Here is a 17,936-nt window from a genome sequence, read left to right on the forward strand (position 1 = left end):
GCCCCTGCTTGGCTGGCAGGCCGCCTGGAGAGTTGCTCACTTCGAGGCCAGCTGCGGGATCACAAACTCCTGCCAGGAGGGATATTCTAAGCCTAGCCTCCCTCTGTTCGAGGGCCTGCACTCTGTTTCTGAGGGGTCTGCTCAAAGATAGCTGCTGTATCTCCAGCTGCTTGTGGACCTTCTAGGGTGGCGAAGATGAGATCTCCAGGTCCGGGAGTGGGGAATCTATGGGGAGGAATATTCAAGGCTGTTGGCAAGGAAACTTCTTCAGAGAAAGCCTTAAGGCCCTTTAAGGCAGAGGGGCTCCCAAGCTCGGGTTCCCAGTTGTTGGGCTACAACTCCCATCCCAGCTCTCTTGAATGTCCTGCTCAGAGTTATCTGAGGTCCTGACCGTGTTCACTTGGAGTTGCTCGAGGCCTGCGTCCCTCCCAGATCTCTGCCTTGGCAGAAACCCCAGCTCAGCCTGGAACAGCCTGGATATACTTCAGTCCCTGGCTCCAGCTTCTGTAACTGACCTCAGGGATCCTGGGCTGGAGAACGTATCCTCCCGCTCTGCTTCCAGGTACGGCCCAGACCTGGCCCTGACAAACAGGCCCGAGTGCGAGCAAGGCACTTCCAGAAGGGTTGGGTCATGGAAACAGGGCTGCTGCTTGGGCCCCACCTACTCTCCCCATGGAACAGGCTTGGTTGGTCTCTGTATTATTCATGGAGTTGCCAGCCCCCCAGGCCTTTGCTGGTGTGGGGCAAGGGGATTGCCACATGTTGGCCCAGCTCCTGTCCTGACAGAAAGTGTGGGGATGTAATTCACACACACACACACACACGCCAAGCCTTTTCTCCTCACGTTGCTGTTGAGTATGCCCAGAACACTGGGAGGTTCATAGGCAGTTGGAGGATTGTTTCTGAAACAAAATGTGCCCATCTGCTGTTACATCGAGTCTCTGTAGATGCTGCTTGTACTCGAACAAAGTTAACATTTTTGTAGCTTTTCTTGGGACCTGCCAACCCACTTTCTCCAATCACACCAATAAACCAATGGAATTTGGAGTTAATGTGAGCTTGTTTTTGACAGAAGTCGTTAAATCTCCCGTCCTCCTCTAGCGGGGACAGCACTCCGAGCAAAGTTCATGGGAGTGCAGAAATTTATTACAGAGGTTGGAGCATGGATTTGTAGAATAGGCAAACAAATAAAATCTAATATTAAGTACAAAAAAACACACAGGCGTGCCTAGAGGGTTTGGAAATGTTCGTGCTGGTGGTGGCTACGGTATGCAGATGCCAGCACAGAATTCGCAGCTCCTGCAGAACACTGAAAAATCACAGTGTTGGTTTCTTTCAACACAGCAGCTTTCTAGTTCTTGTGACCATAAGAGAAGGAAAAGATACACTTAAAAGTGTGTGGGCAGCTTCTTATGGGAAGAATCTTAAAAATTAGAGGGAATCAAATATTGGAGAATTTGATTTATTTTAGCATAGCATTCCAGCTGCTCTATTTATTCCAGTGCTGAGACTCTATAATCTCGAAGAAACAAGCAGGATCCTGGAGAAAAATGTAAACAACATGTAAGCATATCTAACTCCCTTGGGACTGCACTCTGTGGTGACATCCAGCCTAACTCTGTGCTAACGCCACAAGCCAAGCTGCATCCATGCAAGAAAGTTCTGCAGCTGCGCAGATGCTCAGCGCTGCTCCATTCATTGTGTTCTTGGCCTCTTAGTGCAACCCTTGCGCTTGAACAACAGGGATAGTGCATGCCTTTGCAGCATTCCCTCTAACATATATGGGCTGAGGAAGAGGCTTCTCAGCAGGAGAGTTGTGCTGCAGGTTGTGCAAGCATGCCTCGCTGCTCCCGTCTGGAATGCAAGCTCCCAACTCAGTCGAACGAGCTAGAGCAACTTCCTTGCGCTGATGCAGCATTTGCACTATGTTAGTCTCGATGTCAGCCAGTGTCTTCTAGATACATTGGAGTATTTAGCCCCCTGTTTGGGTGTGTGGAGGCCCTCCACATGTGCAGTCAGACCCTAGGGCAGGGTTTCTCAACGTGTGGGTCCCCAGATGTAATTGGACTTCAACTCCCATAATTCCCAACCAAAGGCCACTGGGGCTGGGGATTATGGGAGTTGAAGTCCAATAACATCTGGGGACCCACACGTTGAGAAACCCTGCCCTAAGGGGTCACTTGGGGACAGCTGCTTATGCTGCCCAACCCAGCCCACCAGGATCCAAGCAGGGCAATCCCTCCTCCCGGCCAGCTGCCTCAGTGATTTCCGCCCCCCAAGGGCAATAGACAAGAAGCTTCAGGCACCAACAGCGCCCTCTTCTGGCCAGCTGCCATGGTGGCGGAGGGAGTTCATTCACTAAGTCCCTGGTTCAAGACCTTCCATACTCCACAGAGGGTGGAGTCTGGAAGAGACTGGACACACCCTTCACATCAGCATCTGTCCAGAGCTGAGTCGGTTTCTCAGTTGTTGACATCTGGAGCTGCGGAGAGTCCTGCCTGCCCATTAGCCACCAAAAATTCCCCTGCAATTTTAACAGAATAGAATCACCCCCTGGATCGCTGGGTCTCTAAGGAATAACGCCAATGTGTGGCATTTTTCCGATGAGCAGCCTTTGGATGTGGTGAAACTCTAGAGGGAGGAGAGGATGAATCAAGCCAGGAAGGGGGAAACAAACCTATTTTGGGAAAAGCCAAGCCAAGCGAGGTCATATTGGAGCTGGCGGAACATACCAGGCTTTCTGCACAGGCTGTATATGAAAATTCCTCCAAAATAACATAGTGGAAAGGAACATGAAACGGTCCCAGTGCATCCCAGCAGGGAATGGCAACCTCTTCACACTCACTGGGTCTGCTTGGGACATGCGGTACTTTAATGTAACCCCAAAGGATGAGAGATCTTTGCTTCTTTCTTGGGCATCACGGTGTGGACTGGAGAGGAGAGCTGGTCTTCTGGCAGCAAGCATGAATTGTCCCCTTTGCTAAGCAGGATCCATGCTGCTTTGCATTCAAATGGGAGACTACATGTGTGAGCACTGTAAGATATTCCCTTTAGGAAATGCGGCTGCTCTGGGAAGAGCATCCGCATGATTGCATGCAAAGGTTTCTGAGTTCCCTCCCTGGAATCTCCACAATAGGGCTCCTGCCTGCAACCTTGGAGAAGCCTCTGCCCGTCTGGGTAGACAAAACTGTGCTAGATGGACCAAGGGTCTGACTCAGTAAAAGGCAGCTTCCTGTGTTTCCTATGATGCCAAAGTGTATTTCTTTTTCATGCCCCTGATTTTACCCCTTTTGTTTTCGTAGACCTCCAAACAATAGGATTTGGGCGTTAGTTGCATGGGGTCGTTCCCTTTCCAGGCCAGCCACCGACTTGAGCGGATCTTTTGCCGTGTCTCCTGCAACTCCCCTTTCTTTCTCACAGGCTCCCTACACACGGGCCGGAGTTCCCCGCCCCCTGGGAGCGTTCCGGAAGAGCAGCAGCAAATTGCCCGCCAGGGTTCCTACACCAGCATCAACAGCGAAGGAGAGTTCATCCCAGAAACGATGGACCAAAACGTAAGCTGCAGCTAAAGCCTGAAAGCCAAAATGCCCTGCTTGTGTTTCATCTCAGCGACTCCCAACTCTGGGTCCACAGATGTTGTGGGGCTACAACACCCATCATCCCCTGCCACAATGGCTGTGGGGGGTGATGGGTGTTGTAGTTCCACAACACCTGGGGACCCAGGGTTGGGAATCCCTATTTTAGCTTGGAGAGGGTGTCAATACATGCCTGGGCAAAAGGACCAAACTGGCTGGGTGCTCTCAGCAATAACAGAAGGGCTGCTTTTGTGTAGTAGGTTGCATCTTAAGCCTCTGAGTCAACTGCAGCCCCTTCCCTCTGGAGAGAAGAGCCTGGAATCTTGACTTGGTCGTCATCTGCCAGGGACTGGAAGACTGCTATACACACCTGCCACCAATCCTTAATATATTGTACCTTCTGTATTTGTGGTTTTTTTGTGACCAAGTAGATCCCTGGGCTTCTTCAAAGCAGATCTGTTGCCTTCAGCCTCATTCTACCAGGACCGGATTGCTTCCTGCAGAGCCTGTTCCTTATCTGGGGCCAGTTAGAGTCAAGTCAGATGTGTGGTAGAGCCCTTTCCAGACTGTACTAGTTCAGGTGGAAGGCTGTCTGTTTGAATGGTCCCTTACAGTTTTTAAAAAATCCCTGTGGATGGAGAATTAGCACAACAGGGAAAAGAGTTTTACAGTCACCTCCCTGATATACTAACTTTCCACATGCAGGGAGAGAGGTTTTTTTCAAAATGTGGGAAAGCATTCAGATATGTGATTCCCATGCTGCATTTTGAAGTGGCATAGTCCAGGAAGAACAGCATCACAAATGAGTTCTGCCTCTCTGAATGGGCTTTTAAAGCCCCATCACAAAAGGGGTGGGCCTTCATTAGCTACTAGGGTGGGACAGGAAGGGTGCAAGCTGACAGGCTGCAGGGCTGGAAGTGCAGATGGAGAACCAGGTGGCTTTCCCCAGTGATGGCTTGGCTAGGCTGAGGGGTGTCAGAAAGTCAGACCTCGGGGGCACCCAACTGGTCCTCCAGCACCACTTGACGTACCAAGCAAAGAGGATCATGGGCTCCTGTGGCAAACTCCTATCTGGAACAGCTTGAACTTCCTTCCTCTGACCAGCAGCCTGGCAATGCAGAGAGAGCCAGTGACTAAATCACAGGCTTACATAAGAGCAGCCCTGCTGGATCAGGCCCAAGGCCCGTCTAGTCCAGCATCCTGTTTCACACAGTGGCCCACCAGATGCCTGATGGCTTCCTGGTTCAAGCCCCAGAGCACCTGACAGAGAAAGAAAAGATCAGATGATAAGGAGGGTAATGCTGCTCTGCTCAGCCCATTGATACATGCTGATTGTTCTGAAGCAGGCATGTCTCAGACAGAAGGGCAGTGCTTGCAGGCAGAGGTGCACCTAGGTCATTTTGGAGCCTGGACCTAAAGGACTTTGGAGCCCCCCCTCCCCTGTAAGTTAAGCATCGTTTTTTAACATGTAGGTTCTTGAGGGTACAAACCGCACCTCCCAGGACAGACTAAAGATGATTTGGGGGCCCACAGGGTGTGTGGAAGCCCTGGCCTTCGGCCCTAAAGTCCAGGGGTAAGAGTGCCTCTGCTTGCAGGAGAAAGTATTTTTGCATGGAGTTGACAAGTCATTTAATAGAAGCAAGGGGTGAAGAACCCGTTTCTGTGCCAGGTCACCAGCCACTACTCTTGCTGCTAAGGTGAGGGGCAGGAGTGGAAGGATCAGATCAATATTTCCATGATGAGGGTGCATTATTAAATATTTTTTTAATTACGGCAACACAACCAAAAGTCACTCCGGATGAGTTTTGGCAAAGGCTGAACACAGATGTGCATTCTGCTCCTAGCTGCCAAAAAAAAAAAAAAAAAGAGGACTTAAATTGTTTCTTACATTTTATGCGTCTCTCTTCTTCTTTGCTTTCCTCTCAAAAGATGCTAGAACCATTTATCAGTCCAGACGACTCTCTCTCTGGAAGCTGTCAGTCCCTGGACAGATCCGTCGACAGGTAAGCCAGGTAGACGATCGTATACTGGAATTAAGTCAATCAAAATGAAGTTTATTTTATGTGTTGCTTTTTTATCCCACTCCAACGAACTCAAGGTGCCTCCCTATTGCTTTTTATTCTCACAGCAGCCTGGTGAGGTTGGTCAGGCTGAGTGGAAGCAAGTGGCCCAAGACCACAGAGTGAGCTTCATGACTGAGTGGAGATTTGAACCCGGGTTTACTGTGTCCAGTGTACCCTGTGGCAGGGATTCCCAGATGTTGTTGACTACAGCATCCATAATCCACAAAGGCAATTGCAGCTGGGGATTATAGGTATTGTAACAACAACATCTGGGAATCCCTGTCACAGCAAACACTCTGACTGGCAGCAGCTCTCCAAGATTTCATTCGGTTCGTTCCCAACCCTACTTGGAGATGCTGCCAGGGCTGGAACCTGACCTTCAGCATGCAAAGCAGATGCTGCGGCCCCTCAAATCAAATGTGTATTGATTTTATGTGAGGCTTTAGTATACATTGCCCTGAGAGTTTCACACTGGAGAATGGCCTCTAAATCTATTCAAATAGCCTGACCAGTACACAATCCTCCATTTTTCTGCTGAGACTTCTGTATAGGAATGATGATACCCGCTGCCTTAACCAAGTTGCTGTGGAAATTATGGAGAGAGTGAAGCCGTTCCCACGATCACTGGAAAGCAGGCTAAGGTTGCTCAGCCCGCTTTCCAGGGACTGTAGGAACTACCAGTCTTGCAGGTGAGTCCGGTGCTCCCAAGGCGGCTAGCCCGCCTAATTCCCCCTCCCCTGCGGCCCCTGATCCCCGCAGCCCCTGCCGGCTCCATGACGGAGCCGGCAGCCATGTGGGCATCTGATCCGGCTGCCCAGCGACGAGTGGCTGCTTGTCTGTGGGGAGAGTGGGCTAAGCCCGCTCTCCCCGCAAGCCCAACAGAAGCTCTTCTCACATATCGTGAGGAGAGCTTCAGCGTGTGTTGCTTTTGAACTTTCTGAAAGGTTGTATAAATGCAACATATTACTCTTCTCTGAGCAATGCCCGTATTAGATATAAGCAACTCTGAAGGCTGGGGGATGTCTCACTGGAGCATATTTGATGTTTCTCTTCTTCTCACAGCCCACCCTTTAGCCAAACATCTGTTCCAAGATGGAAGAATCAAGCCAAAGACAGCCTGGATTCCCTAGGTAAGGATTTTTAGCACAGCTGATTGAAGCCAACAAAGAGAACCTAAGGACATTAAAAAGCCCTGTGGGATCAGGCCCAAGGCCTACCTAGTCCAGCAGCCTGTTTCCCACAGTGGCCCACCAGGTGCCTCTGAGAAGCCCACAGGCAAGAGGTGAGGGCATGCCCTCTCTCCTGCTGTTGCTCCTCTGCAACAGGTATTCAGAGGCATCATGCCTCTGAGGCTGGAGGTGGCCTATATCCACCAAACTAGTAGCTATTGATAGACCTGTCTTCAGTGAATTTGTCTAAGCCCCTTTTAAAACCATCCAAGCTACTGGCCATTCACCACATCCCATGGTGGAGAATTCCATAGATGAATTATGTGCTGTGTGAAAAAGTATTTCCTTTTGTCTGTCCTAAGTTCCTGGCCCTCAGTTTCAGGGGATGGCCACTGGTTCTAGTGCTGTGAGAGAGGGAGAAAAATTAATCTCTCTCCACTCTCTCTACTCCATGCAAAATATTTCACACCTCTATCATGTCTCCCCATAATCACCTCTTTTCCAAACTAAAAGCCCCAGATGCAGTAGCCTTGCCTCATAAGGCCCCTGATCATCTTGATTGCCCTCTTCTGCACCTTTTCCAGTTCTGCAATGTCCTTCTTGAGATACAGTGACCAGAACTGCACACAGTGCTCCAAATGTGGCCACACCAGAGATTTGTATAAGGGCATTATAATATTCACATTTTTATTTTCAGTACCCTTCCTAATGATCCCTAGCATGGATTTGACCTTTTTCCACAGCTGCCGTGCACTGAGTTACCACTTTCAACGAGCTGTCCATGACTCCAAGGTCCCTCTCCTGTTCAGTCACTGACAGCTCAGACCCCATCAGTGTATATGTGAAGTTGGGTTTTTTTGGCCTCAATATGCATCACTTTACCCTTGCTTACATTGAACCACATTTGCCATTTTGTCGCCCACTCACCCAGTTTGGAGACATCCTTTTGGAGTGCCTCACAATCTGTTGTGGATTTCACTACCCCAAATAGTTTAGTGTCATCTGCAAATTTGGCCATGTCACTGGTTACCCCAACTTCTAGATCAGGCCTGCTCAACTTAGGCCCCCCAGCTGTTTTTGAACTACAACTCCCATAGTCCCCAGCCACAGTGGCCAATAGCCTGGGATTATGGGAATTGTAGGCCAACATCTGCAGGAGGGCCGAAGTTGAGCAGCCCTGTTCTAGATCATGTATGGTCCCAGTACAAATCCCTGGGGAACCCTGCTTCTAACTTCCCTCCAATCCACAATTGAACCTGTACCCTTATCCCATGACTGCTAGGTTTACTCAAGAGCCTTTGGTGGGGAACTTTGTCAAAAGCTTTTCAGAAGTCCAGGTATACTATGTCAACTGGGTCACCTTTATCCACATGCCTGTTGATACTCTCAGAGACAGTAGTGGCTGGTGGGCATTGGAGTGGGGGTGGGTGGGCAGGGGAGAACCTGGTCACCGAGGCAGAAGCCTACCCCCCATTTCCTCCACACCAGTGGGCTTGGGTATTAAGCCAAGCCTGCTGGCACTGAGGAAAACAGAAAGAGCAGAAAAGCCTGGCAAAAATAGAAAACAGAAAGGTGGGTTTTTTTTGGTGGTTTTTTGTTTTGTTTTGTTTGGCGGCGGCGGGGTGGGGGACAGAAAGCAAAAAAGCCAGGACAGAAAGCAGGGAGAAAGGTTGCCAGAAAGCAGAAAGGAAGGGCAAAAGGCAGAAAGAGGGACACAAGGGAGAAAGCAGGGATTGCATCCCCCCTCCCACCAAACAAGCTAGTAAAAATCAGGTTTACCAGCAGCCAGGGAATCCTCTAGAGCAGGGAGCTTCCACCAGTCCCTCCTCCCCTGCCTGCAGCTTCCTCTTTTGGTCTTACTGGCTGGAACTCCTGCCCTTACTGACCAGCCACCACTGCTCAGAGAACCCCAGGAGGTAAGTGAGGCAAGACTTGCCCTTTTCAGAAGCCATGCTGGTTTTCCTTCAGCAAGGCCTGTTCTCAGGGGCAGAGCTATCATTGGGCGAACGGGTTCAAAGAACCTGGGCCGTGCCCTATCAGGAGCCACCATTCGCGGCCCTGACACGCCCCCCGTGTCTGACGTCAGATGCGGGGGCGGTAGTTTAGCTCCCGAGTGGGGGCCGCGTGGCCCCTTCGGGAGCAGCACCAGCCTTCGTCTAACTGCCAAAGGGGCTGCACGGCCCCTTCAGCAGTTAAGCTGCTTCTCCCGAACGGAGCCTCAAGGCATCTGACGTCTAGTGCGGGGACGTGGCTATCCCTGTGTCTGATGTCAGACGCAGGGGGCAGGGCTATCGGGGCGCCCGCCGCGGCCGCACACGAGCCGCCGGCGGGCTAGCTACGCCCCTGCCTGTTCTTCTATATGTTTAACAATTTTGTCCTTAAGTATGCTTTCCATCAATTTACCCGGCACAGAAGTTAAGCTAACTGGCCTGTAGTTTCCTGGATCTCCCCTGGATTCCTTTTTGAAAATGGGAGTTACATTAGCTACTTTCCAGTCCTCTGGTACAGAGCCTGATTGTAGGGACAAGTTACATATTTTTGCTAGAACATTCGCATTTTCACATTTGAGTTCCTTCAGAACTCTTGAGTGGTTGCCTTCTGGCCCTGGTGAATTGTTAATTTTTAGTTTTTCAAGACAGTTTAGAGCATCCTCTCTTGTCATCTCAAACTGGCCCAGGTCTTCAGCCTCCAAGCCTGGGAAGCTCAGTTCCAGAGAAGATATATGGTCAGTATCCTCTGCCATGAAGACAGATGCAAAGAACATCCAGCTTCTCTGCAATCTCCTCATCCTCCTTAATAATCCCTTTCACACCCTCATGACACCCTTAGCAGTCCACTGCTAACTGAGCAAAGAGGCACCTTCTTAAAGTGGTGATTCTCTTTATTTAGCAGGGGGAGAGCTACTTGCCCTATCCATCCACAGCACAGCATCCCTCCAGTGGCTGTTGCTGGTGACTATCTTATGTTTCTTTTTTAGATTGTGAGCCTTTATATAAATATTAGTCCTAGTAATGTTTGTAATTGTATCATCTAAGGGTCCAACCACCTCCCTGGCAGGTTTTCTGCTTTTGATATATTTAAAGAAGTTTTTGTTTTTCTCCTTGACACTTCTATCTATATGCTCCTCAAACACTCTTTTTGCATCCCTTATTGTCTCCCTGCATGTATTTTGCCCGAGTTTATGTTCCTTTCTGTTCTCTTCACTTGGGCAGGACTTCCATTTTCTGAAGGAAGTCTTCTTCCCTTTTATGGCTTCCCTGACTCTACTTGTTAGCCACGCTGGCGTCGTCCTGAACTTGGTGGTACCTTTCCTCCTTCTTGCTATACGTTCCAACTCAGCTTCTATTATTGTGGTTTTAAATAAGTTCTATGCTTTCTGGAGTGACTTTCCCTTTCAGGTTCCTTTTTACCAGTCCCCTCATTTTTGAGAAGCCCTGGGTCTTATGAAAGAGCTCAGGGTCCCATGGGGGGGCTTGAAGGGTGGTGCCTTGGGGGTCCCAAAGCGAATACACTCACCTGCAATCTTGTTGATCTGTGTTTTCCATGCATAAATCTGGGAGCCAAATTTTCACTGAGATCTGGAACCAGCAATCCCTACAATGCTAGAGAAGTGCTACTACTAATATTTATATATGGTGCTAGGCCACTAGTGCAAGGATCCCCAACTCTTGGGGTCCCCAGATGTTGCTGGACAACAACATACATCATCCTCGGATGTAATGGCTTTCAGCAGGGGGTGATGGAAGTTGTAGTCCAACAACATCTGGGGACCCAAGGTTGAGAACCCCTGCACTAGTCAGTGAGGGTACAGAGTGCCCCAAAGACTGATAACTTTATTTAATAACTTTAATATCTTCCATGTAGCTTGCAAAGATCTTTGTTGGGTTGAAGCCTCTACTGAGCATTCAAGTGCAGCCTTTGAAATCATGGAAAATTTCATCATCCCTCTAATGAAATGGGCTCTGCTATTAAAAAATGAGTATCTGGCAGGGGGCCCAGAGGATGAAAAGACAATGTTTAGCCTGATGCAGCAGTGCTGGGCCAAGCTGTGAGAGCTGTGTTGCAGATCGGTGACGCTCCCAGTGCTGCAGTTCTTCAGTTTCCCTTTCAAAGGTCACTCGTCCAGAGCCTCAGACATGTGGCTTGCTCCAGAGCCTCCTGCTTGCTCTTCACGCTGCTTATGTGGCCGTCGCAACGTGCTTTGCTTCTGGAATAGAGAAACACGGGAGAAATGCACATGTGAAAGCCTTCTGAGAGCAGCCACGGAGCAATCAGTATTGGGGTTGGGGTTGGGGGGGATTTATGGCTGAGCTGAAATTAGGGGTGATCTAAAGAGCCACCCCCACCCTTCTTTCCTCGTCCTTTTCCCCAGGCGATGAACATGGGCGTGAGGATTCAGCAAATTAGATCTGGGAAATTATTTTAAAGTCTGGAGGGCAGTCCTGAAATGACCCATGTGTGTCCCCGTCCCTAAATGTCACCTGCAATCGTGAATCCGAGCTGAAAACCTTTTATTTTATAATTTATCATATTTTAATACCTCCCAATATGTGCATCTCTAGGTGGTGTACAGACTTTAACACACAACAAATATAAAACAGAGTAAAAACAGCTTTAAATTCACAGAATAAAAACAAAAACAATATCATAAGGTAAAAGCAAATTAAACAGTTTACAATTAATTTCAGTGAAAAGACTGAGAAACAGGTGTGTCTTGAGGGTCTTCCTAAAATCAAACAGAGAAGGAGGTGCTCTTGTTTCAACAGGGAGCATATTCCAGAGCCCCGGGGCAGCCACAGAGAAGGCCCAGTCCTGAGTCACCACCAGACCAGCTGGCGGAAACTGTAACTGGACCTCTCCAGATGGCCTTAATAGATGACAGGGTTCATGACAAAGAAGGCACTCTCTTAAATACCCTGGTCCCAAGCTATTGATGGTTTTATAGGTAATAATCATCACTTTGTATTTCGTTCGGAAACATTGGCAGCCAGTGCAGTTCTTTTTAAATCAGTGTTATGTGGTCCCTTCGGGTTGTCTTTGGCTGCCGCATTCTATACCCAATTGTTTCCAGACTATGTACAAAGGCAGCACCATGTAGAGTGCATTACAGTAGCCAAGTCTGGAGTTGCCAGCATATGCACCACTGTTTTAAGGTCATTTACCTCTAGAAATGGAGGGGGCAGATTAAGCTTTTTGCCACCCATAAGCAAAAAAGGCTTTTACCGCCCTTTTAACTTAAACAAAAACGGTTTGCCTTTTATAAAAAATAAGGTAAAGGGGCGGGGGGAGACTTTCTCCTCACCCCTGCTGCAACCACCGCTGCCCACAGAGAGTGGTGGCAAAATTTGCTGCTTCTCAAATTTTGCCACTGTAGGCGAATGCCTACTCTGCCTCTCCGTTAACCCACCATTAGAAACGGACATAGCTGACATATCAGCCAAAGCTGATAAAAAGCGCTCCTGGCCACTGCCTTAACCTGAGAAACAACAGAGTTATGAATCCAGGAGCACTCCCAAGCTATGTATCCGATATTTCAGGGAGAGTATAACCCCATCGAGAACAGGCAGATACAAACAATTTCTCATGTCGAGCCCCCACAGTCAGTACCTCCATCTTATTTGGATTCAACTTCAGTTTGTTATCCCTCATCCAGCCCATTACCGTCTCCAGGAAGACATTTAGATAAGTTATACCATTTCCTGATGAAGTGGATATAGAGAAATAGATCTCGGTGTCATCAGCATATTGATAACACCCTGCACCAAACCTCTTGATCATCTCTCCCAGCGGTTTCATGTAGATATTAAAGAACATTGGAGACGGTTTGGAGCCTTGTACTTTACCTTCATACTTTAGCTCTTGCTTTGCAGAGCAGCAGTCTCTTAAGCGACACCATCTGGAATCTACCAGAGAGGTAGGAATGGAAGCACTGCAAACTAGTGCCACCCAATCCCACCTCCCTCAGGTGACCCAAAAGGACACCATGATGATATCAAAAGCTGCTGTGAGATTCAAATGAATCAGCAGAGTCACACTCCCTCTGTCAATAGCCAACTGGAGATCTTCCATCAGACTGACCAAGGCAGTCCCAACTCCTTAAAAGTAAAGTGTGCCGTCGAGTCGGTGTTGACTCCTGGCGACCACGGAGCCCTGTGGTTGTCTTTGGTAGAATACAGGAAGGGTTGACCATTGCCATCTCTCACGCAGTTCGAGATGATGCCTTTCAGCATCTTCCTATATCGCTGCTGCCCAATATAGGTGTTTCCAATAGTTTGGGAAACATACCAGCGGGGATTTGAACCGGCAACCTCTGGCTTGCTAGTCAAGTCATTTCATTGCTGTGCCATTAGGTGGCTGCTTAGCCACCCAACTCCTTAGCCCACTCAAAAGTCAGTTTGAAATGGGTCTAGATAATCTGTATGATCCACAACTGCCTGGAGGTGAGAGGCTACCACTCATTCAATGACCTTGCCCAACCATGGAAGATTAGGAACTGGTCTGTCATTAGCTAACTCTTAGGGATCCAATGCAGATGTCTTCAAATGAGGTCTAATAGTAGCTTCCTTAAGACAAGGAGACATCCTGCCCGCCCTCAGAGAAGCATTTATAATATTTGCCAGACCTTCTCTGATAATACAGTTACCAGATGAAATAAGTCAAGTTGGGTAAAGGTCAAGAGAACAGGTTGTAGAATACACAGTCTGAAGCAGTTTGTCCACATCCTCAGGAGTCACAAACTGAAAGTGATCAAATCTAATCCTATGAGACGAGTTGATGGACACCTCCACAATAGACTCTGCAGTAACTGTGGAATCCTGTTCGGCGAAATACGAGAGATTTTATCTTCAAAAAAGAGTAATTGAAGACGTCATAGAGAGTGACTGATGGTTCTAAGTTACGACTGATAACTTAGCTAAGTTTAGACTGATGGTTCTAAATTAAAGGGGAAGGGGACATATACTAGTCCCCTCACAACTCTAGGCAATTCCACGGGATGTGAATTTGCAGAAGCAATGCAGGCAGAATAGAACCACTTCTTTGCTGCCCGCACTGCCAGAGCATAGATCTTTAAATGTGCTCTGTGTTGGGACCTGTCAGCTTCGTGCCGAGTCTTCCTCCACTTGCTCTCTAGTCATCTACCTCACAGCTTCAGCTCCCGTAGTTCTTCCAAATACATGGGGCTGACTTTGAAGCAGGTCAGAGAGGATGCTTAGGAATGATTGTGTCTACTGCTCTAGTGAGTTCATTATTCCATGTCTGCACCAGAGCATCGGCAGAATCGCTAGTAGAGCCAAATCTAAACCTTTCCTGCAGAGGTGGGTTGTGATTACAAGTCCTACCTTAACCAGATGGTGATCCGTCCATGACAATGGGGAGATGACAGGAGTCCCCACCCACAGAACACCGCCCTGATCAGAGCAAAAGAGCAAATCGAGTGCGTAACCAGCATCATGTGTCAGTCCAGAAACCAGCTGGAATAGGCCCATAGTCGTCATGGCCTCTATGAACTCCTGAGCCACTCCTGACAACCCAGTCCTGAAATGAACATTCAAGTCCCCCACCACCAACAACCTGGGCAATTCCAATGCCAGCTATGCAACCAGGTCCATCAGCTCAGTTAGGAACTATGCTGGGCAGCAGGGTGATCGATTCACTAACAGAAGTCCCAGTCTATACTTGGTCCCTAGACTTGAACACACATTCAGTATAGGCCAGTTCCCTGACAGGGATCTGCGTAAGAGAGGTGGTATTCTTAAAAACCACAGCTGCACCACCTCCACATCCACATCCTCTCACCTGCTCCACCTTGGAGTATGTATTTTATTTTGTTTTGTTTTGTTTTAAATTTTCTATACTGCCTTTCATTAAAATAATCTCAAGGTGGTTTACAAAACATTCAACAATAGAAAACCATAAAAACTGCACAATAATAATTAAAATGAAATCTAAAAATAAAAATCTAATTAAAAGTTTAAAAAACATGTACAATATAACCATAAGATACAAAGCAGCAGCAAACAAATCACTCATTTAAAATCCAGGGCAAAATGCCAAGATTTTACTTGCTTTCTAAAAACTAAAAACAGGGAGAAGCTGGGACTAAACCTGACCACTAGCCTCTCCCAACCAAGGCTCCAGAATGCACACCAGGTTGGCTCCTTCATCCATAATCAAGTCCTGGATGATCTCAGACTTATTTTGGACTGACCTGGCATTTCCCGAGTAATAAGGTGAGGTTCTGTGGGTTGTCGGCACTGCTCTCCAAGGTCAAAGAGGGGGTAGGCTTGCTGGAAGGGGAAACAGCAATTAAATTTCTGAATTCCCTTGCCTTTTAATGACCCCTGCCATATCTTCATTGATTCCCTAGCTGCCCCAGAGTCAACCCCCAGCTCCCCATCTCTGGACAACTCAAGACACATACCTGTACCAGGCCCAGCCAATTACTAGGCAACAATAATAGTGTTGTAGCAGGAGTATTTTAGGAATCCATAACAATACATTGGCCCCAGCCCTCAGTTCCCCCCCCCACCCAAGACTGCCACCCACCAAAGGCTGCTGCCCACCGAAGGCCAGCCCACTTTAGCGGCCGCCTGCAAGTGGTCCACCTACCAGTCATCTGCAACAGCTGGCTGTGTGCCAGCATTCCTCTCCTTTTCAAGGGCCAAAAGATGGAAGGGAGGGGAGGGGAGCTAGATGGAATAAGCGCGTACCTCCCAACGTCTCTTTCAGATTGCCTCCTCTGTGTTGCCTCCAACTAAAATTTGCTTTTTCGTGATAATTTCTGGCTCAGCACTAGTTAAAATATGGCTGCAGAAAATTAGGCAATGGAAGATGGTGAAATGGAAGGTGAAATGCCTTGCAACAGTTCTCTTACTCAAGTGTATGTTTGATGTGTGCTGCTTGGTTGTTCGTATGCTGGGAGATCACCCAGGTTGTATCACCCAGTTTGTCCTTTGGGGTAATTTGTGGCATATGTCTTGCAAAATGTTTATTTGGGGGTAAATGTGCATACCGCCTGCTTTCGTTTCCACCATCCATCATATCTCTGAGAGAGGAAAAGATGCAAATTGGATGCGACATTTCAACACAGAATGTGAGGCTGGGGCAGAACTACGTGATTCTTTTGATAGATATGTTTGTTCTATAAAATACAGCCACAGAGGTTTCAGTTTGAAGGGGAAGACCAGTTTAGGGAGAGAAGAGCTTCTCAACTCTTTTCTGTAGAGCCAAAAGTAATTTCACAGAAAAGTCTGTAAAACAGGAACAGGAAAAGTCTATAAAAAGTATCATGGGATGACACATCACATGGAAATGACTTGTTAACATGGCTGCCCTTCGTTTCATACAAAACTTGGATTTTTCTAACTCTGTATGAGGTGGGAGTGGCCATCTGCAGGTCAGTTAGGTGCTGCCGTCTTGGATTTTATTGAACAAGTGTGCTGGAAGCAGTGTTCCCTGTAACAGGAATTCCAATGTTGTTGACTACAGTTCCCATCATACCCAGCTGCAATGGCTTTTGCTTGGGATGATGGTAGTTGTAGTCAACAACATCTGAGAATCCCTGTTACAGGGAACACTGCTTGCAAATAATGCTAATGCATGAAAAAGGGTTGATGTGTTTTTTAACGCTGCTTCTGTTCATTGCCAGATTTCGATATCCCATTTTGTGAGAGATTTGGGAAAGGAGGGACTTTCCCAAGACAGTATCATCTCTCCCAGAGTCGCAAGGACTACAGTGATGGTAAGGCTATAAAATGTAGGGGGTGGGCTTTATTTCAGGTAAAAGGGTGTAGAGGAGCTTGTTGACTTATAAAGCAAAATATTCAGTGCATACTCAGGACCAGGATGTTCAGAACCAGTTCAATTGTGAATTGGACCACCATGAACTTGGCCGGTTTGATTGTGAACCGTTTTGAGCTGCTTCATTGAACCAACCAGCCCAGCCAATCGGTTTGACCGGACTGGTTCTGATACCCACGGTTCGGTCTGAATTCAGTTCGAATTCAGATCGGTTCCTTGCACATCCCTACTCAGGACTCAAGAGAGTTGTGTCTAGCACAGTGGTTCTCCAGCTGTGGGGTGGGCTCCCCCAGGAGAATATGGGGGCCTCAGGAAGGTAGACACAAAGTTTAAGGGAGGGATAAGGTTATGAAGCAGGTGTTGTCTTCTTTGCCTGTTGGTGGTTAATGATAATATTAAAAGGAATAAACTTTATTTGTTAGCTGCCCCATAACAAATTGTTAAACTTTATTTGTTAAGAATATTTCTTTATGAAGAATATGTATATCCCATCTTTGTAGTTCAAAAAAAGAGCCACTCAATGCAGCTAATAAAGAAAAATGTAAAACATCAATAAAATAAAATAAATAACAAGTGTGGGTGGGAGATAAAATGTCAGCTATCAAAACATCTTGTGAACATTACAATAAGGATAAGAACCATCAAAAAGTAGTTAAGCAGCATGGTGGCCAAAGGCTTCCCGCGACAACGAGAGAGAGAGAGAGAGAGAGAGAGAGAGAGAGAGAGAGAGAGAGAGAGAGTCTTTAGATGGTGGTGGAATGCTGCCAGAGGGGAAGCTCTATGGTTATCTGAGGCAGGGAAGTCCAGAGGATGAGGGACTTCTTATGCGTTCTCACTGGCCACGTCTCAGATAGGAGTGGGACATTCAAGGGGGGCTTTCCTAATGGCCTTGGTGGCTGGGCAGGATCATAGGAGAGGAGACAGTCAATTAGATTGATTGTCTCCCGGTGGCTTCACCTTTTTTTTAGAGATGACTTCAGCCTTTTTTAGAGATGACCTAACCCCATAACCACAACATGATTTGAGAAGCGCAGAAAGAGCTTCAGTTTTGTTCTCAGGTTGCCCTGTGATGGTCTTTAGGAGGAGGGTCATAATCCTGCTCTTCTGATGCCAGTGTGGGATTAGTGTCCCAATCCACAGCGCCTCGCATGCACCTTACAAGCTGTGCATGCAAAGGTCTTTTGACTGTGGAACAGACATTTGGTGCCAGTTTGGGGGCTCCAGAAATAAATTTAGAAGCAGAAAGGCTGTGTTTAAAATGTCTGGCTGAAATCCCAATTAAATTTACTTGAGCGAATCCCATTGAAAAGCCTAATGTGTTTTTAATT

The 17,936-nt window shown here is 47.7% G+C and overlaps 1 protein-coding gene across 2 annotated transcripts in view; it reads left to right on the forward strand.

Annotated features, from left to right (window-relative positions):
• The window catches only part of LOC128331714 (mitogen-activated protein kinase kinase kinase 3-like), a 117,025-nt gene that overhangs the window by 82,461 nt on the left and 16,628 nt on the right, over positions 1-17,936 (forward strand). For both annotated transcript variants that reach the window (XM_053265476.1, XM_053265475.1), the window contains 4 exons: positions 3,421-3,554; positions 5,505-5,578; positions 6,701-6,768; positions 16,457-16,549. In XM_053265476.1, coding sequence (XP_053121451.1) covers positions 3,421-3,554; positions 5,505-5,578; positions 6,701-6,768; positions 16,457-16,549 — 369 coding nt within the window. The remainder of the gene's footprint in view (positions 1-3,420; positions 3,555-5,504; positions 5,579-6,700; positions 6,769-16,456; positions 16,550-17,936) is intronic.

This window comes from Hemicordylus capensis, chromosome 6, assembly GCF_027244095.1.
Source record: "Hemicordylus capensis ecotype Gifberg chromosome 6, rHemCap1.1.pri, whole genome shotgun sequence".
Classification (NCBI taxonomy): Eukaryota; Metazoa; Chordata; class Lepidosauria; order Squamata; family Cordylidae; genus Hemicordylus; species Hemicordylus capensis.